This window comes from Clinocottus analis, unplaced genomic scaffold (assembly GCF_023055335.1).
Source record: "Clinocottus analis isolate CAN_PGR_092001 unplaced genomic scaffold, fCliAna1.0.p SCAF_2, whole genome shotgun sequence".
Classification (NCBI taxonomy): domain Eukaryota; kingdom Metazoa; phylum Chordata; class Actinopteri; order Perciformes; family Cottidae; genus Clinocottus; species Clinocottus analis.
This window is the reverse complement of record NW_027175931.1, coordinates 15,039,123-15,059,122: the sequence shown is the minus strand read 5'-3', so window position 1 is coordinate 15,059,122 and position 20,000 is coordinate 15,039,123. Positions and strand designations below refer to the sequence as shown.

General features: G+C 39.9%; 1 protein-coding gene across 1 annotated transcript in view; it reads right to left on the bottom strand.

Moving 5' to 3' along the window:
- pipox (pipecolic acid oxidase) overlaps positions 1-20,000 on the bottom strand; it is a 24,015-nt gene that overhangs the window by 534 nt on the left and 3,481 nt on the right. The window contains exons 4-9 of the mRNA XM_068584100.1: positions 14,341-14,421; positions 12,851-13,033; positions 11,190-11,342; positions 8,473-8,622; positions 5,466-5,541; positions 1-867 (exon numbers count right to left, since the gene is read on the bottom strand). The exon at positions 1-867 is cut by the window's left edge and continues 534 nt beyond it. Coding sequence (XP_068440201.1) covers positions 737-867; positions 5,466-5,541; positions 8,473-8,622; positions 11,190-11,342; positions 12,851-13,033; positions 14,341-14,421 — 774 coding nt within the window. The 3' untranslated portion in view covers positions 1-736. The remainder of the gene's footprint in view (positions 868-5,465; positions 5,542-8,472; positions 8,623-11,189; positions 11,343-12,850; positions 13,034-14,340; positions 14,422-20,000) is intronic.

The window sequence follows — 20,000 nt, the reverse complement described above, 5'->3', positions numbered from 1 at the left end:
GGACAAGTGAGTGTAGTGTAATATGATCTCTCCTTTCATTCTGCTGCTCTACCACTGTAGCAATATATAACTCTTTGTCAAGCACCTTACTGTTGATTAGAAATCCTGTTCTGTGTATATGTGTTTCTCCAGAAGATATGTAGTTGAGGAAAGCAGGTTCCTGCATCACTTACAAAAACCAGGTTTCATTTGGGTTGATGCACTTATTTGCTCTCTTGCCCAGAGTTAGATGAGAATATTTCTACCACTGTCTTGTCTATATGGTAAATATGAAGATACAGACTGAAACAAAGGACCTGAACCAGTCGGGGTAGTGGCACCCGGTGCAATCACGGACAATCCTAACACCTCCCAAAAAAGCACAAGGATTCATAATGAATTCATATTGGGGAAGAAGGCATGGGCAGGTCTGTTGTGCTGTGCTAGGCCCAGTTACAGTTGAGCGTGACTGTCACTAATTTCAGTCTTCAGCCCTCTCATACTGAAAAAAACTCTAGGCTATTTAATGTGTTGCAGCGCGCAAACATGACGTGGTCGCGCTACGCTCACGATAGAAGCACGTCTCCCCAGAATCTCCTGGAGTTCTGCCGTGAGTTGCAAATCATCAGCCAATCAGAAAAACGCATCTTGTATCTGGGCAAAATGTAATGACAGGTGGGACTGGAGCTGTCCGGCGGCGCGTATTTGTCGTCGACTTCTGGCGATTGGTTGATGCCCACAGCGTCAAGCCCCAGTTCTATAAAGCTGAATTGGTCTTATCCTGGAAGCGTCTGATTCGAAAAGGTGAAAGGTCATAGGAGGGCACTTCTCCCAGGGCGAGTTCACACAGGAGTTTTCCAATGATTGGTCCGAACTTGAAGCCATGACCTGGAGAAGAGAAGTCATTACGTTGAGCACACCTATGTGGATCATCAAAAGATGCCAGATGAATCAACATCCTAATGTGAGCAAATCCATGCCCTGCACCTTGTAGTACCCTATAAATAGCCTGCATATCTGGGCCTTTGTCTGAGTCAGGCAATGGGTTCGAGCCCCACATGAGTGCATACATAAAAGAAGAGTAAAGCTGTTGCGATGCCTGTCACTGAGCATCTATTCAGTTTAGTGAACCGGGACCAAATGCTAAATTAAGGGGATTTGTTCTTTCTCTGCATAATGGCTTCATGTGCTCAAGCCCAGGAGTGTGTGTGTTTCCAACATGCAGCAGTCTGATGTCCTTGTTGCTAAGGTCTGGGAGGCAAATTGTGAATGTCAGCCGGGCTTGAGGAATGCAGCACACCGCCATCTGACAAAGGTCTCAGAGCTCCTGTGGATTCTGTCTGGCTTTGAAGTCATAAAAGCTTGGCTCCGACAGTTTGGCCATGTGAATTTTCATCTCGCCAGAGAAGTAGAATGAAAACCTCAATTGATGGCCAAGCCCACAGGGTGACTTTGTAGCTATAGCAACCCCCCGCCCCCCCTCCCCCCCAGTACTTGCTTTAAAGCACTTGTGTCTGGCTTTGATGACAAATACATGTAGTGAAGGAGTTCGAGGAAGGAAACACACTTTTTGCAGTATTTGGTGGAAGCTCTGTGAACAACTCAAATATGTCTCTAAGCGCTTTATTGGAGTACAAAGAGTACTGATAACATTTAACAGTGACGAATAATCGTAATGGGCAAAAAAGATCATAATGTCTCGGGAGACATTATGATCTCAATATAAGAATAATGCAATACTGAAGTAATGCGAGAGTTATCCTAATTACAGAACTTTAATGCCTTTAATGTCATCATCCAAGTCATAATTAAGACTGGAAAACCTGCAGCTTAATAATATGGTCGTTTTTGTTTTTTTTTTAAGAAAAAGGTAACAAACATGGATGTCAGAGCTCAGGGTTAGAACTCAAGTAATAACTCACATTTACTTTTGTGCTGTAACGTTGCTGTGGTTTTGTGGACTTTGTTTGTTTTAAATTTTCTTTATTTTATTGCAAGTATTGCACCTGACTACTTTTCAAGCCACACTGGTTATACTGGGACAGAGAGGCTGAGTAAACTGGTTCTAGTGGGACAAAGAAGCTGTGGTAAATGGACTGTACTTGTTTATCACTTTTCTAGTCCTCTGACCAGTCAAAGCGTTTTAACACTACGTCATTATTCACCCATTCACACACTGATGACACCATGTAAGGTGCCACCTGCCCATCAGGACTAACTAACATTCACACACCACAGGCACATTTACGGGAGCAACATAGGGTTAAGTGTCTTGCCCAAGGACACATCGACATGTGCTAGAGGAGATGTGAACTCCAGTTGGCTGCTTAGGTCCCAGCAACACGTTCTCAGTCCAACTCGTCCAATACTGACACTTTGTCAGACCCACTGGTGCGCTTTTGCAGTGAACACAAGGTTAACGCTGTAAATTCAAACACTTGCTTTGTCTTTGGGCAACACACCGTCATAGTTAGGTTTAGGAGAAGCATCATAGCTGGGCTTAAAATAGGTATGGAAACTAAGATAAACATTAACGTCACAAATGTAGTAAATAAGTCAACACCAGTCTAACGCAAGTCTCCTTGTTCAAAGTCCCGCATTGGTTTGACCACTCAAAGTATGTTTTTTCCGGTCTTTATACTACATTATCACACTGTTTCTCTGAGCATCTCAAAATGGATCTGATGAGTTGACACTGTAGTTCCTTGAACTCTTGTTGCTCTGTATCAGACGCAGAGGGACCTAACAAACAGTCGGTATTTGATGCACTGGGAATGAGAACGGGAGAATGCCCTAGAAAGGAAATACAAATGAGAAATCTGTTTCTTTCCAATGTTCCATAAAAGGTTTAGTGGACTGTAAACCAATACTGTTCCAGGAACAGCCTGACATTGCCCTTTAGCCCTGAGTTAGATAAGGGGATGATATCAGTATCATCTCTGTGCAGTCACTACAGAGGCCAGGGACATTTTGGTCAAGCTGAGCAAAATCAAAAGCAGGCAAAAACCCTGCTAGTGTAAGCTTTTGTATGAAAGCAGTGTTCGAGTGTGTTTCCGGGGGTTTTATTTTGAAGGGGAAACGGAAGGAGAGATGCGGAGAAATGTTTGTGGTGAAATTGGAAAAAGACAAGAATAAAGAAGTTTCTAACTTGGCTGAATGACCGATCATAGTGTTCTTGTTTTCTTAATATTATACAGTATAGGCGCAAGATGAACCCTCGGCTACACTAGCATGTCAGAATACAAAAATGAAAGAAAACAATTTAAATGACGACAAGAACTTTTAGATAATGCATTCAGTTACTGCATCTAGCAGTAGTAACTTATTCTGTCTGCTGACATACAAAAGAAAGGATGCCTGGCTGAATGGGACAGTTGTGGAGTTGTCTCTGGTATTTGAGCAAAGTTAAGCTAATCATGTCCTAGAAATAGTTCTGTGCTAAACACATGACAGAACTGATATCTCATTGTGTGTATTAGGAATCACTTTAGTAAACATGGACTTGCTACAATATAAATATAATAATATGACGGTAAAACTTGATAATTAAATGAAGGCATTCAAACCTGTTTCAAATATAGGTCTATTTCTCTCTGCCATTTTTGTTTTCTTCCTCCTGTCCAATACATCCCTGTTAGACCGTGACCTTGCTCCTCTGACCACAAACATGTTCCTCTGGAGCTTTTACGTCTGCCTTGACAGTTGAAACACACATCCAAAGCTCGCCACGTATCGCTCTCTGCTCACGGAGCCTGTGTGGCTCTGAGTTACTTGGTTGAGGAGGAAACAAGGGATGCAGATTCATTTGGCTGCTGCGGTTTTTGTGCTGCCACTCATCTGGTGTACAAGGTGCCAGATGTGTATAATTGTTTGTCTTTCTACTCTTTGACTGAACACAGATGCTTTTTGTTGTTATTGTTTTTCAGCATTTTAAATGTAATTATTAAACAAATAAATTGTAGACAGAAGTGCAATAGCCTACAGGTGTCAATAACGTTTGGGTGATATATTCAAATGTTCCAACCAGGCCATTAGCCCAACAACCAATTCTCACCAATATATTTCTACACGGCGCCAACAGCTGCTGTCGTGGTGAGATCAGAGGGAGAGCATTTTGAAATACGCTGCATTCAACCTCAGACACAAAATATAATTCACCAACACATTCTTGTTTCGTCTTTCCAGCAACCACCAACTCTTACAACAATCTCAAGCTGTCCGGCCCCCACTGTCTCTTACCCAGCTAATCAGTGATGGCCTAAATATGTGTATGTTCCCCCAACCACCGTGCCAACAGTCTTTCCACTACTTTGTGCTGACATTCATGGTGCCGAGGATGAATTCAAATGACAAATCATTTGTCTTTGGTTTAAGACCAAATGCCTAAACAAACAATCAGAATCAGAATCAGAAACTTTTTATTGCCACGTGAGTAAGTACAAACGAGGAATTTGTCCTGGCGGAAGGTGCATCACAACACAACAACAACAACAACAACAGACAACAGCAGCAACAGAGAACATTTAACTATACAAGAGAAAGTATCAAATAAAATTTGGATAAACAAGTAATAAGTAAATACAAAATAAGTAAATAAGTAAGGTGCAGTAAATATGCAGTAAATAATTAGCAATGCAATTAAAAAATGAGAAATAAAGGTAGCGATCAATAATAATAATAATAATAATAATAAGAGTAAAGATGAAGTAAAGTGCACGGAATGAGGTTATGGTTGTTGAAAGTGACAGCTGATGGGTAAAGTGGCGAGTGACTATGAATGTGTGGAGGGATGTGCAGGAGAGAGAAGGGAGAGAAGGGAAGGTCCTGGGGGAGACAGAGTCAGTTAGTGGGGGACCCGGGCTCTGTTGATGAGTCCGACTGCTGCTGGGTAAAAACTGTTTGTGTGGCGGGAGGTCTTGGTCCTGATGGACCTCAGCCTCCTGCCAGAGAACAAGGTCTATATATACTCTGTGGTTTTTGCTAATTTGCAGATGTTAGCATACTAATGCACAAAACTACAATAATGTACATGGTAAATGGAACGTGTTATGCACCGGCATGTTAACACTGGAGGTTTTTTCTGATCCGATGTGAGGGATGCTATGTGTACAGATTACAAAGCTCTCTGAGACAAATTTATAATTTGTGATTCTTGGCTTTATAAAATGAACTGAATTGAATTGAATTGAAGCATTTAGTGCAAAAGCGCCACAATGACCAGGTAACGCCTCACAGAGCTTGTAGCGTGTCTATAGACTCTTATGTAACTGTACTGCTTCCTAATAGTTGCTCTCAATACATTCTCACAGCTAAAGGAAGCTTAATTTTGATGCTGATAATGACAAATTTGACATGTCTATTTCCGCTTTCTACATTCCATAGTTCTGTCAAGTGGATATGTTTACAGTGGGGTGATGATCAAAGGTGATCCCTGACAGATTTTCTCTGATTTGTTTCACAATATTTTGTGTTGTATCGTGACGTACCTGAGAATCCTGCTCCAAACACGATGTTGCTGTGGGAGGGATGACGGTCCAGGACAAAATGCTCGTCAGGCGTTAGCTGCAAAAACAACAATACATAAAGAGCCACGTAAAATAAGAGGGTTGGGAACTTCCAGTCTCCACTTCGATAAAAACACTATAGTTTGTGCAATACAATATCCTCTTAATTCTACCATATGGAGATATGAATAGTGAACTGACAGAGCAATTGTAGATTTTCCAGAGTACCATTAGACAAGGACAGACACACTCATTCTCCATCAAAGTCATTGCAGAAAATGTATTTATCTGGATGAAAGAGTCCAGTGTGGAATACATAATCAACTTTGACAAAGGAGGAAATCGGACCACAGCTGAAGAGACGCATGTAATTTAACTCTCTGTCCTCTAATAAGAGTCACCGGTAATGGAACAAAACACTTGCTGTAAAGTGAGAAAAGAGCACGACATTCAGGATGCTCAGGGGCAGAACAAGGTCCCACAACATCTATCAGCCACACGAAGTAGCCTGAATGTTTGTATTGTTCTGATAATTGTTCCTATTTCTAGCGTTGAATCTGGTATGGAAGGCTAGCTACATTCTGAAATGAGATGCTCCCTGACTGCATTACTGCAGCCCACTCGAGGTCAAATTGTATGTTTGTACCTGTACCTGGGCAAGTTAACGCGTTAAAAATGCGTTAACGCAGCAATCGTCATTTTTTATTATTATTTGATCATGTTTAACTGCATTTTCTTTTTGCATTGGGAGGGTCTTATCACTGCTGCACACAAATGCTGCACTTTTAATCTCTCCCAGACAGCGCAGTTCAGACCTGGGCATTTAACGGCTCTCCCAGTCCGGCCCGCGTGAGGTCAATGAAAAATGAAAAATAAATAAATAAGATGCACGTCGTAAATGCAATACAATGGCACTGCTTTTACTTTGAAGGCGATTTATGTACGTGCGCGCACTTAGCCTCACCGATAGGCAGTTTTGCCAACTTGCCAACTTGAGCTTAACGTCAAAGCACGTATTGTTATGTAGTTTCTGTCCTCAACGAGCAGCAGGTGCTACCGCGAGCTGGCCTGTACCCTAAATCTAACCTAACACCTAGTCTGAACCGACAAACAGGCCTTTTAAAGTCTCTTACGCACACACACACACACACACACACACACACACACACACACACACACACACACACACACACACACACACACACACACCTGAGAATGCCATTGGAAAATAATTTACAGTGATTAACTCAATACAATAACACAAAACAGTTTAATTGCTGAATATGGAAGCCCACAGCGGAATTTATTAAAATGATGATGTCAACTTGAAGGTAATATCATTATAATTGTCCACATATGTAAGATTTATTTAAGTAATTATCTCAGTAAAAAAATCAATAATTGATGCATACATTTCTTTCTGAAAAGAAAGAGCACAGATTTAAATAAAGATCATATAAAAAATTTTAAAAAAACGTAAATCTTTTAAAGTAATGATATTACTAACAAAGAGCCATATTCATATTTGATGTTTTACAGTATTCTTTATACTCACATACTACAGCTGTTCAGGATAGTTTTGTTTCTAATTTTTTTGCTGTTAAAGTGCTGTTAAAAACATTTTAACTAAATATAAAAAAGGTCAGAAATGTTAAAATTTGGACTGGGCAAAGTTGAAAAAATGTTACTGATTAATCGCATGATATTTCTGCGATTAATTGCATTATGTGCCAAATTCAATAATTAAGTAAAAACTAGTATATTGCACGCTTTTATTTTAAAGTAATGTTATCAGAACAATATAACAGGCAATCTGGAGCAACAGCAAGTTAACATACATACATATATAGTTTATAAATCTGTTTTCTTTTCAAAACAGGTACTGTTTACTAATAAGGGTCCCTGTGAGGGACAAGTCACTCCTTCTTTTGTTAATGTTCAGTCTGTTGCTTACCTTAAAGATTTATGTTAAAGACCGGCAATTAATTAACTTTATAAAAAAGCAATAAGTGCTTTTCATGTTTTTTAGTTCAGTTTAGTTTTTCTTCCTCCGTGAGAAAAGTCCAGCCTGTGTTGTCTTGAACAAGTGCACTGAACATCTTGTGATGTGAGGAATGTTCTCCTCTTTGAGAGAAGAGTAAAGCTCCAGAAGTGATACTGACTTAAAGAGCCGTAAGACGCCCAGGTCTGAACTACGCTGTCTGGAAAGATTTAAAGCGATAAGCCCCTCCCAATGTACAAAAAAAAAAGCCTGCAAAAAAACAACAACATGCATTTAACGCATGATCAAATAGTTAATGCCATTGAAGGATTGCCAGATTAATTTTGCGTTAACGTATTAATCTGCCCAGCGCTAGTTAAAATTAATATTTGTTTTGTTTAATGTATTTTCTCAATCTTAAACAATAGATGTACTGGTGGTTATCATGGGATGTCTTTAAAGACAAACTGCTCACTGAAACATGTCAAACTGTCAACTGGATTTTCCTATAATTGCAAATAAACCTACGTATTCCGATTGGTTGTGCAGGAACTCTTAAAATGAATTAGTCATTGCAGATTATGCCGCGAATATGGTTGTACTGGATCTATTTATAGTTGTACTGGATCTATTTATGGTTGTACCATATCTATTCATGATTGTACCGTATCTATTCATGATTGTACGGGATCCATTTATGTTGTACTGGAACTATTTATAGTTGTACTGGATCTATTTATGATTGTACTGGAACTATTTTCTAGATGAATGGAAAGCAGCATTAGGCTCTGACCTCGGGCTGAAGTCACTCTTCAATCAACACAATAGAAGCATTTGAAGTGTGAATATGACGTTCGACCTTGAAAGGAGTGTATCCTTCAATAAGCCCTGCTAGTTTGTTGACTTGTTGTTTGATGTTTTCTGATGACCCGTAGATGACAAATGGCTGTACCTTCTGAGGCTTAAAGACAACACGTTGATGTACTGTGATGGAGTGTGTGTACTGACCGTGTACATGCAGCTCTCCACCACAGCAGGTTCAGGGACCAGGCCAGGAAAACCACGGGCAATGTAGCGCTGGAGAATGCTAATGTCAGACCTGTCTGTCTGCTTGTCTCTCTGGTCTGGGTCTGTCTCACTGCCCACATGGTAGCATATCTGCACACAGAAGAACATCATCTATAATATTTCAATATGAAAAGCTAAATGCTTGGTATACCTGCGTTCTTTAGATGAATAGCAGCTTGTGTTTTGTCAGGTGTATTGACATTTTGAATTTCTATAGTTTCATGTTCATGTGCCATAAATTCAGCATTTCATAATTTTGAATTCAGTTATCAAGGATGACTTATGCCAGTACCATTACCATGTGAATGACAAGCATGTCAAAAAGAATCAGTCAGGCACTCCTTCAGCACATGTCCACTGTACACCATGAGCTCTTTACCGTTCACATGATGATATGATAATTCTGTCTAGGATTATCATATCATGCAGGGAAGATATGTTTGAATCAATCTTATTAAATGGTAAGCATAGAACCAAATGAGCCTCTATTTTATGATGCGCTACGATACACACACACACACGCACACGCACGCGCACACACACACACACACAATTTCAGAAGTCAACCTGCAGTAATATACAGTATATATCTGTAATTTGGTCAACAAGAATTAGACTATATAAGCTGTTTCTTTGTGTGAATATCATATATGCTTTTGGTCACATGATTATGCTTCCTGCATGATGTCTGCTTGCAATACCTCTTCACAACTTGTGCAGAGGAATAGCAGGATACAAATCAACACATGCAGACACATGATATACACACAGCACATATCATCTTCAAGTGAAAAAATCTAATACAAATAAAGTAAAATGATGAAACACTTTCTAAGACTAGTTTCATGTCTGCAATGCAGTATATATATATATATATATATATATATATATATATATATATATATATATATATATATATATATATATATATATATATATATATAGCTACTGTATGTCCAATGTTTGGAACATTTACTTTTACAAAATTCAAGCAACAATGCTTGATTTTTTGTCAGCCAGGTCTGACTCAGACCTGGCTGACAGGCACAGCGAGAAGGCTGAGGAATAACAAGAGCTATGAATTGGCGTTTAACTTCCTGACAGGTTGATGCTATAAAAAACACAACTAAACCAGAGAAATTACAATATTTGTCTTGGCATTGTTGATTGATTTTTGTAAAACTAAATGTTCCAAACATTGGACATACAGTAGCTCTGGTGACTGTGTTTAAGAGAGAGTGGCATCATCATCTGTCCACTCCTCTCTTCCATGCATGTGTTCTGCTATTAGCCTGCAAGCTCCTGCTGCCCTGCTATGTGAAGCCCAAATAGAGATATGCCATCAGATGACTTCTAAACCAGCACAACTCCCACAACTAATCTGATGCGGGGCTGGGACAAATCACATTTTACAGTTGACTTTGAAACAGTTTCGTTTTTCTTTGAAAGTTGACTGCAATAGTACCACCGTGGCAATGTGGTTGTCAAGAGCAACCTTCCAGGTAAAAGAGGCAGAAATGTTCACAGATTTGTATGAGGGTTAAATTTAAATTCAAAACAATTCAGTTCAGTTTATTTTGTATAGCCCACGAAACCAATTCATCCACCAAACAGCCGCAGTGTGGCGCGACTGACTGACTTGACCAGCCCAAACCCGGCAAGTTAACAAAATGCATGTTGTCCAAATAACGAAACTATTCAATAAAACTAAAACCCTGCACACACACAAGACATCTTCAGCAGCTGCTGCACCTTGGAGGGCAGAGACTTGGCCTCAGTCTGACCAGCAGCAGCAGCAGCAGCAGCAACAGCGCCGTGTACGATTAAATACGACAGCACATGTAAAAAATAAGTTACATAGCCAGCATTTCACTTACCACATTTCCGTAATCCTCTGTATGAAAGGCGTCATCAGTACACAAGCAAGTGTACCAATCATACATCCAGGCATCAAGAAGGCTGTTTCATAGAGGTAAAATGTGATTGGTGATAGGCTTAGAAGGCCCTGATGGCCCAGTTGGAACTGACTAGATTAAGATAATCAGCCACTATATATGTCCTTTTATGTCCCAGTTAAGGAAGTTGGGTTTTTTCTACTCAGCAACTCTTCAGTTAATTCTTCAGTTTAGCTCTCTTATGTTGACCTCTTTTGGTGACTAACTTGGTAATATCAGGTACAAAGGATTATCCAGCTGTTAGTAGCTAGCTTCAGCAACCTCCTTGAATGTAGTGAATTGAGCATGGGAAAATGTGTTTACTAACTGTGTAAATTAAAGATTTCATACAGTGTTTTTCAGTCAAAACGACATGAATTACATAACGTCCAGTTCATTTAAAATATGTTACTGTATGCTACTAGTAAAATGATTTAATGTTTGTAAGATAACACGTTTGGTGTTCTATAAGTCACATCATTGGATATGCAGTGTGTGCATGTATCTTAATTTGATGAAGAGCTGTTTACTTGAGTGCACACACAGCACTGGTTTAGATTGTAGAATAATGAAGTCAAATGATAAACGAGAAACGCAAACTGAAGAAATCACATTCAAATATAAATGATCAGGAATACTCTTTTTGAAATCATTAACATTGAAACTGAGGACTCTGTACAGAATCAAGAATCTTCTTCATGAGGGCTCAGTACTGCGACATACCTTCATTAGGCCTGGGTACTCGTTGGACGGGAGGCCGTAGATGTGAACTTTGGATTCCTCGTTTTCAGTCCGCAAGAAGCAGGGAAAGCGCTGCTTCACGTCGTATGATCCTGGAACCTTCTCTTTCCAGTAGCACACGTTGATTTTCACCACCTATAGAAGTGAAACCAGGAAAACTAATTAGTTCCAGCGTTATCCCAGAGATGTGGCTGTCACTGAAGAGCTTGTGTCCCTTTTTGTTGTAGTTATTATTGTTTGTTTTTCATTTTTGTATATATGTTTTTTCTGTTTGTGGTGAAAAGGCAGAAAAATAAAGTGTAAAAAAAGACCTTTATGATGAAAAAAATTGTCTTAAAGGGTAATGTTATATGAAAGCGATGAAACAGATCACATCATCAAAAGATCTCGTATGTGAGAACTGATATGATATATTTTCATAAATTGTATAGTTATTGTACAATTCATTACTACACTTGTTATCTGCATGAAGCCATACACATTAATGAATACACACTGGCACGGAAATGTCAGCTTGCAATAAAACCTCCGTAGCGCCTACTCGATCCTTCTCATCGCTTTTTTTTTCTGTCTACTAGAAGTGCAATTACCAAAGTAGCTCTGAGGTGGTGAATTAGGATTTAATGAAATGTACACATGGTTGTACAAATGACGTCCAACTCAGAGAGGCAATAATAAGGACACATTGTTCAGGAGCTTTCAACGTAATGAACTAACTGGCCGTGCACTCATTCCCAGGGACCATAAAAATTCAGGCAGAAGTGCTTCGGCAAGTCAACAAGCTCAGAGCCTGTGCTTATTCTACCAGTTCACTCAAGTATTACATTCCCCGGCCTCCCCAGCCTGCTGCTAGCCTGAATAATGCAATTCCAATATCAACTCCAATTCTCCACTCTAACAGCTGTCTGCTTGTTTTTCCATCACCTTCTCTTTTCAGCCCGTGTAGCATATTGCTGCCTTGCTGACTAAGGCCTCTGAGCTGTTTAAATATGGAGGAGTAATGCTTTTCTTTCTGGCATTTTCAGGTGGGCATTTAAAGGATCCCATTGATGAAAAGAGAGGGAAGCAGGATTATAGATAGACGACTCCAAGTTGATAGCATACAGAGTCTGATGTAAAATGTGAGGCTGATTGTGCATCTCATTTTGGGTTGTTAATCAGTTTCACTGATTATGTGTCATTTATTGTAGTTATAAAGAGATCTTTAATTTGATGAAATTATGCCTCATTGTTGGAGGCTTCGTTTTATTTCCTTGTGTTTCATGCTTTATAGTGGAGCACTTTGTAATGTCTGCTAAAAACTTTTTTTTTCATCATCATTATTGGGCTACTACTGCTAAAGGAATACTAAAAATGACCGTTTGAATATCAGTGACTGGATTTGGTGCTCACAATTGGAATCTGTTTATGAACCGCGCATTACACAGGTTGATCCCAATTTACCACATCCTATACTAGAGTTTTGATGTGCAGTAAAACAACCATATAGTGCTGCTTAAGTGCTGCCAACAACACCAAGCTTTTGGTGTCATTAACAAGTACGTTAACTTCTTGAATGTCTTGAAATACACACCCGAGTACAAATTGATATACACGTAGCTATACAAACATGATTTCCTGTGGTACACCTCAAAATGGATTACCTTGAGTGGCAACTGTAAGCCAGTGTGGGCCAGCAGTCTATTAGCCCAGGGTCCAGCAGTGATCACCACACTCTTGGCTTGATAAACACCAGCAGAGGTTGACACTGTCACAACAGGGCCCGGCTTGATGTCAGTTACCTTCTCTTGGTCTCTAATAACCCCACCTAACTTCTCAAACTGCCCCTAGGAAAACAAGACACAACATATGTTACTGAAAATCCTGATAATTTGTTTGGATATAGGTTGAAAGAGAGATGATATTGGTTACTGTTAGGACTAGGCAAGTTAACGCAGCGTTAAATACTCAATCGTTTAACAGCGTTAATTATTTGATAATGCTCAAATTGCATTTTTTCTTTTTGCATTGGGAGGAGCTTATCACTGGGCGTCTTACGGCTCTCCCAGTCCGGTCTATGAGAGGTCAATCAAAAGTGAAAAATAAATAATTAAGATGCTTGCCATAGATGCAATACAACAACACTGCTTTTAGGTTGAAGGCGATTTATGTACGTGCGCACGTGCTTCCGTAGCCACACCGACAGGCAGTGTTGACTAAGAGTGGAGTTGTGGTTGATTGTCATGGACTTCAACAAATCAGATCTTTAGTTTGACAAGCAGGGCGGATTCTTTGGAAACGCCATTCTGATGGCCATTTAATCCGTTTAAATGGCCATCAGAATGACGGCCATTTAAACGGAATGGCCACTGGGCCCAGTGGCCTTTTTTATTTTTGCTCTGAGACTGAGGCACTGGCTGTGAAGATGTTTTTAGGAAGAACATTCACGCCATTTTGCAGGTCTTGCCTGCAAAATGGCGTGGATGTACATGATTGGTCAGTGGCGCAGCGTGACCATTATCATGCATTGTGATTGATCAGTGGGGCACGAAGCTACTAGGAACTTCTAACTCAACCTAAAACCAAAAAGCTACCTTGCTGGTGGATTAACTGATGACTAGCTTGTGTACTGATGAGGATTATGGAAATGTGGTGAGTGAAATACTGGCTGTGTAACTCTGCAGTCGTATTTAATCATACACAGTCTTCTGTGGTGCTGATCAGCTGGGACTGGGGCTACGCCTTTCCCCTCCATGTTGCAGCAGCTGGTGGAGATGTGTGTGTGTGTGTGTGCAGTTTTTTAAAATTTTGTTGGATTGTTTTGTTATTACTAAATATGACTTGGTTTGGTTGTTTGGTGGTTATTTGGACAACATGCATTGTTGTTGACCTGACGGGTTTGGGCTGGTCAAGTTGGTCAGCCAGGATACACAACATTGCCAGGCGACCGGAGTAGCCGCGCCTTTTTTCTTGTCAAAGTGATTAAAATACCATTTGACTTTGTTTTCTAAATAACTTTAAAGCAATGACCCACCTTTGTCTCACGTTGCACTGCCCTTGGACATCCACATCATGTGGACCACATGATTGGCCTTGACTTATGACATCAGAAGCTAACATAGATAATGCTCTATCAGCAGTTTCTGTGCTGTACCTGTACAGTCTTGAGTGCACGGTCAGCATACAAAACTCCAGCGGTTATGTCCACAAATGCACCATCTCCCACACTAATTTCCTGAAAAAGGTAAAAAAAAAACAAGAAATTATTCAGACAGGACAGCATTAGCCTGCTAGGGCTGTCAGTATGCTAAACATTGATTAAATATGAAAGATATTGAGTTACTTATTGTACGTATGACCAAATAAATTCAACTAAAAGATCCCTTACTAGCTTTTACAAATCTTTCAACTGCATCACAGGATTGTCATGAGTGAATGTAACTAGCTGATCACATAATTGTTCATATACTATAAAACTATAAAGAAGAAGAAATGTCAGGTGTTAAATTAGCAAGACTGACCAATGGCCTTAAAACTCGAATGTGGATTATCCTTTTGAGCCATGCCTGTGCGCCGATTATCAGACAATCAAATGATCGAAAAGGTCAAGTGACGTTTCCTACAGGATCTCCGGAAACACAACGTTGATTAACTTCATTTAAATTACTAAAATACAGTCAAGACTTGTAGGAAGAGTTTTATCCAAACATTTAAAAAAAAAAACGTTAAATTTATGTAATTACATAAACCCTGTAATCTCAAAAACCTTGCCGTCACTTTTTCACGCAAACGTAACATTTCACCTTTCTGTTAATAAATACACTTTACAAAGTTTCAATAATAAACACCTCTATGTAACTCTTCAAGCCTTTATGAATCTAATAAGGTGTGATAGAATCTTATTGGTTGTATATTAGAAAAATCCAAGTGAAGCCGGGCTGTTTCGTTTCCGACTCCTTCAACTTTTCAGACTGCAATCTAGGGTCGGCGATTTCCTCCTTTTTTTTTCTTTTTTCAAACACGTCACACGTCTTAATGAGGGATTTATGCAGATTTTGAATGCCAGCGTGCCCCAATCCGAGCATGTTTATAAGCTTAAAACTTTTCCATTTTTAAACACAGTTTTTTGACTAAAATCCTTGGTAACAGGCCAAGGCTTTGTTTTATTGTGATTTTTCAAGGGGTGTTTCAAATAAAATTCTGAAAAAAATTATATAAAATAACACAAGTCACTCATTGGGGTTCATATCACTACTTAAGCAGACCTGCTGAATCCTCGAAGGGTTGAAACCCCTAAAGGGCGAATTATACTCTTGCAACTACAACTGCGGCTGGCCACGCCGTCGGATTGACGGACTCGTTTTGGTTTATAGTTCCCGTGCATTTTCCATACGCCAGAACAGTAGGTGGCGAACGGACGTTTAGAGTCGACCTGCACACCGACGTTCACCGGTATCTCCCTCCAGGAATTCACCGCCATTTGCGTGTCTTTATACTCCGTGAGACGGGTTATATAAATGCTCATATTTGCGGTCCTCTTCAGCCAAATGTTCTTCAACGGGATCCATTTTTCGTGTTTCTGCTATAGCTTTAAAAACAGCGGTATTATGCTATGAAACCGAAATGCGAGACTCAGAAAGGATGCGGTTAGCGGACCAATCACAACCTTGCGGGCTTGCGTCGCTTTGACGGATAGTAAGAAATTTGGGGTGACGCACGCAAGCACGCAAAATGGCCGATTTGACCACGCAATGCGTGTCTTGAGTGCTTGCTTCTCTGCGTAAAACCCAAGTATAAAATTTAGGGGTCGTAGGGGGTCATTTGGGGCTCAAAAGGTACACAGCTAGACTTGGTCTTAGACAGCGGGATACGACAGTTAACTGCTTGCAGTCTGTGGTTTCGGTCGAGACTTAGAGGGCCTCGATTAAGTCTTGGATCTGCTGAATTTTTGTTTAATAAAATGCTCGATGGAATAAGATTCTCAGAAACTATACCTACACACAGCTCTTATTTCACTTTTGCTCAAACCTGACAAAAGACTTAACCCTTACCTTGCGCTATATAAGCTTGATTAACTGTGATCTAAAAGATAAAAAAAACTTGTCATATCTTTATTAATTCATTAAGAGCACACAGGTTTCATAAAGGACAGACACTCATATGACATGTGCCATCTCAACCTCAGTCTATCCCAGAGAAAACACCTTAACACCATCATTACATCACTGGATGCAGAAAATACTTTAATAAAGTCAACTTGACTTTGCTCTTTATAACCCTTGAATAATTTATATAGGGGATTAAACCACCTGAAAACAGCTCTCTGCATCAGTTATATCCAACAAGCAGACCTTTCAAAACTTCATGATCTGGAGGATCAAGACAAGAATGTCCACTTCCTCCATTGCAACATGCCATTTGAAGGCCATTTGATTTACATGTATCCAGGGAAATAACTCACTAAACTGATTGGCACAACTTGTGTACAGACATTCATGGTTAGATGATTACTTTAGAGGTATTCTGACCGGCAGATTGGCAGTAATGATCAGAATGAAATATCTCAACACCTTTTGGATCACCATGAATTTTGGTTTAGATTATTGGGTTCTTTCTAAAGGTTTGGTGATCCACTTACGTCATCTCTTGATATCATCAGGTGGAACTTACTGCTAGAATTGCAGTAGATTCTTACTGTTATTTTTACCTCTTTTTTTTCCAGGTATGACAATTTATTGGGCCCGTCAAGCTGCTGCTGAATCTCACAAAATAATTGTTTTGGATAATAAGCAACCAAATCTATGTGTCCAATCCAGACCAACTCCTGACGTGCTGAGAGAAAAGCCACCTTTGAATTGGGATTATATTTTAAAAGGTGATCAGACAAAAAAGCAGATGAAAAGCATATCTGTTTGGAAAGACAAATAGGGCCATGACTTCAAACACTTTAGAACAGGGGTATTCAACTAAATTTCAGCGACGTCCAGTTCGAGAGAATTTCCTCATGCAAAGGTCCGAAACATCACAATAATGTCAAATTTGTGCTATATGATTTTGTGCCATATGTATTGAAGTAGCCAAATAACCTTAATTTTAGAATAAATAATTTTCATGCAGCTTTAAATTCAGTTTATTCGGGCGTCAAGTGACACCAATCAAAAGAGCCAAGATATTAGATTCTTATCATAACTGATCTTACATTACATATCTTAATTTTACCTGCTTATTAAACCACTTGTTCCAGCTCATTTCTCCTCTCTGTTCACATCATTGTTGGTCAGATAGTTCATGTGTTAGGGTTCTGATCATATTGGCATCTTCTCTGTGCTTGAATTTCGGATACGAGTCAGTTTGTTTGCTCAAAAGATCTGTGCTTTGTCTCGTAGTGGCACTTTACATTGCTGATTTTAATGTTGCTGAACATGAGACACACACTGCTTTTGAACTGATTGTGTGAATAATAAACATATAACATTCTTGGTTAAAGGCTCTAGTTTAGCGGTCCACATTTCTATTTTTGGTGCGCCAAGTGAATTAACTCATACTTTTTCCAACTATAGGGTCTCTCCTGTCACTCCGTGCGTGCGAATATACGACACCCGAGTCGAGGACGGCACACACATATGATTGGTCGAGTGGGATCACATGAGAGGATTTGCAAGGCGGTGTGTTTCCAGGACCACTGAACAAGAGCCGTAAAGGTGAGAAAAGCTGCGCCGGTGAAATAGAAGCGATCCGGCCGGCAGAAACAAACAAACGTAAAAGTCGGGTTACGAGCCGATACTACCTTCGGTGGGTGTCTCTGCTAGCTCCCTGCTGAGCCAGCTAGCGCTGCTGCTAGTTCCCCGTTTGCTCTGCGCTAGCTCCCCGACAACCACCGAAGCTAGCGGGGTTCTCTCCATTATGAAGAGTGAAGAGGTCAAGCGGAGATGGCTGTATCACCACTACATGTAATGAAAACAGCGCCACCTAGCGTATCGGATATGACATGCATTCGGCCAATGATTCGATTTATTCACTGCCATGTATATTCGGATAACAGCAGTTGCCCCGAAAGAGAGCATAGTCCGACTAAAGCAAGATTCGAATTAATACCAGCATGTAAACCCTGCTTTAGAAGATGTTATTGCAGTGGACTGGCCACAACTTTATATGCAGCCCATTGTGTCTGACACACCGCAGCTGGTTAAAATAGACAAAATGTCACCAATATCACCAATGCTTGGTAGATCAGTACTTATAATGTTCTAGGCAGTCTATTTACCCGTTGTTTTGATTTTTAGGTACAGGAACAATGGTCTTGAAGCTGGTGAGAACACTCATGTGACAGTGGTATATTGAAAATGTCAGAAACGACATTATTGAGATGGTTCAAACTAGGGATGCACCATTCTGACTTATTAAAATTAATAAGCTGGCTCCATTGTTGTCACCCATACCAGATCCAGCTATTTGAGTCAATATCGGCCTCATATTAGGTATTGGTATTTCTTTCCTCATGTTGACTCTTAAACGGATTACTTTCTTACATCGACTGTAAACCAAATGGCTATTCTCTGATGGGGGACAGACTTAGCCTCTTATAGCCAGACCTGTCTCCACAGTGCTGTGCTAGGATGTCAGCAAGAATGGTCTGGCTCACACATAATCATTCTGATCTTGGGGAAAAAACACTGGCTTGTTTATATTTTTTGAAACCAATCACAATGGTCTTAAATAGATTGCGCGTGCTAGGGATGGAAAGGTACTAGAAGGTATACAAAGTACATCCATGAGAATGTGCCCTAAGGTATGAATTCTGATGATACCGCGCTGTCCGATAGAGCCTATATGCATCAATCAGCTGCCCATCCAAACGGGCTGGCTTTCAGATAATCGCTTATGACGACTTGCATATTTCCTAATATTGGCGCAAATGTTCCGCCGCCATTTGATAGTTTTGCTTCTACACACAGTAGCACAACCACATATTGATGATTTGGACACAAAGTCAAAATCATCAGGGTAAAGCACCTAGAAACAGCTGTTTGCGACTTAATCTCTCTCTCTTTGGCGGTCCCTTCTCTTCCTGGTCATTTCCCTTTTGTCTGTGTTTTGCTACCATGGGGGGAATTACAAACAAAAAGCTTGAATTACAAACATAAAAAGCAAATAGGCCAAGAAACCTTTCAATGTGCGCAAAGAAAGAGACTATTTCGCTCAGTTGATGATAGGCAAGGCTTAACTAATCATATATGACGATGTGAATTCTTAGTGGCAGACACCTCTACGTTAGTTGGTCAACGTTTGAAGCAGGTATTCATTCTGTTAACTGTTATGGATCACACAAAAATACTTTGCTATTAGCCTGATTTTTATCTTCCAAATTAGTTTGGCTACCTGGCATTTAGATCGGAAATTGCACTGCTCAATGAAACAAAAAACTGTATCTTCGAGGTTGCAAGAAAATCTGCCATGAAAATAGAAATACAATCAAATGAAGTCAGTTGGAATAATAATGAACCATTAAAAGGATCTAAACATTAGCATTTGACTGGACATCACATGACTAGTGGACAGGCAGCAGGTTTTTTTAAATGTTTTTTCAAAATTAAGACTATTGGCTTTAGTCTAGATTTTGCTTGTAACTGTTATTTATGTTTGATAAATCACACTCAATAACTTCAGTGTGAAGTTATTAAGTGTAAGGTTGAGAAAAATAGGGTCTGATTCAGTAATCTGCCTGATAGATAGCTAACTTGCCCTTAGCCAGCAGTGTTTTCAAAAGGCTGCTCTGACATCTGTCAGAAGCCATAAGGCACGGAAGACCCCGGA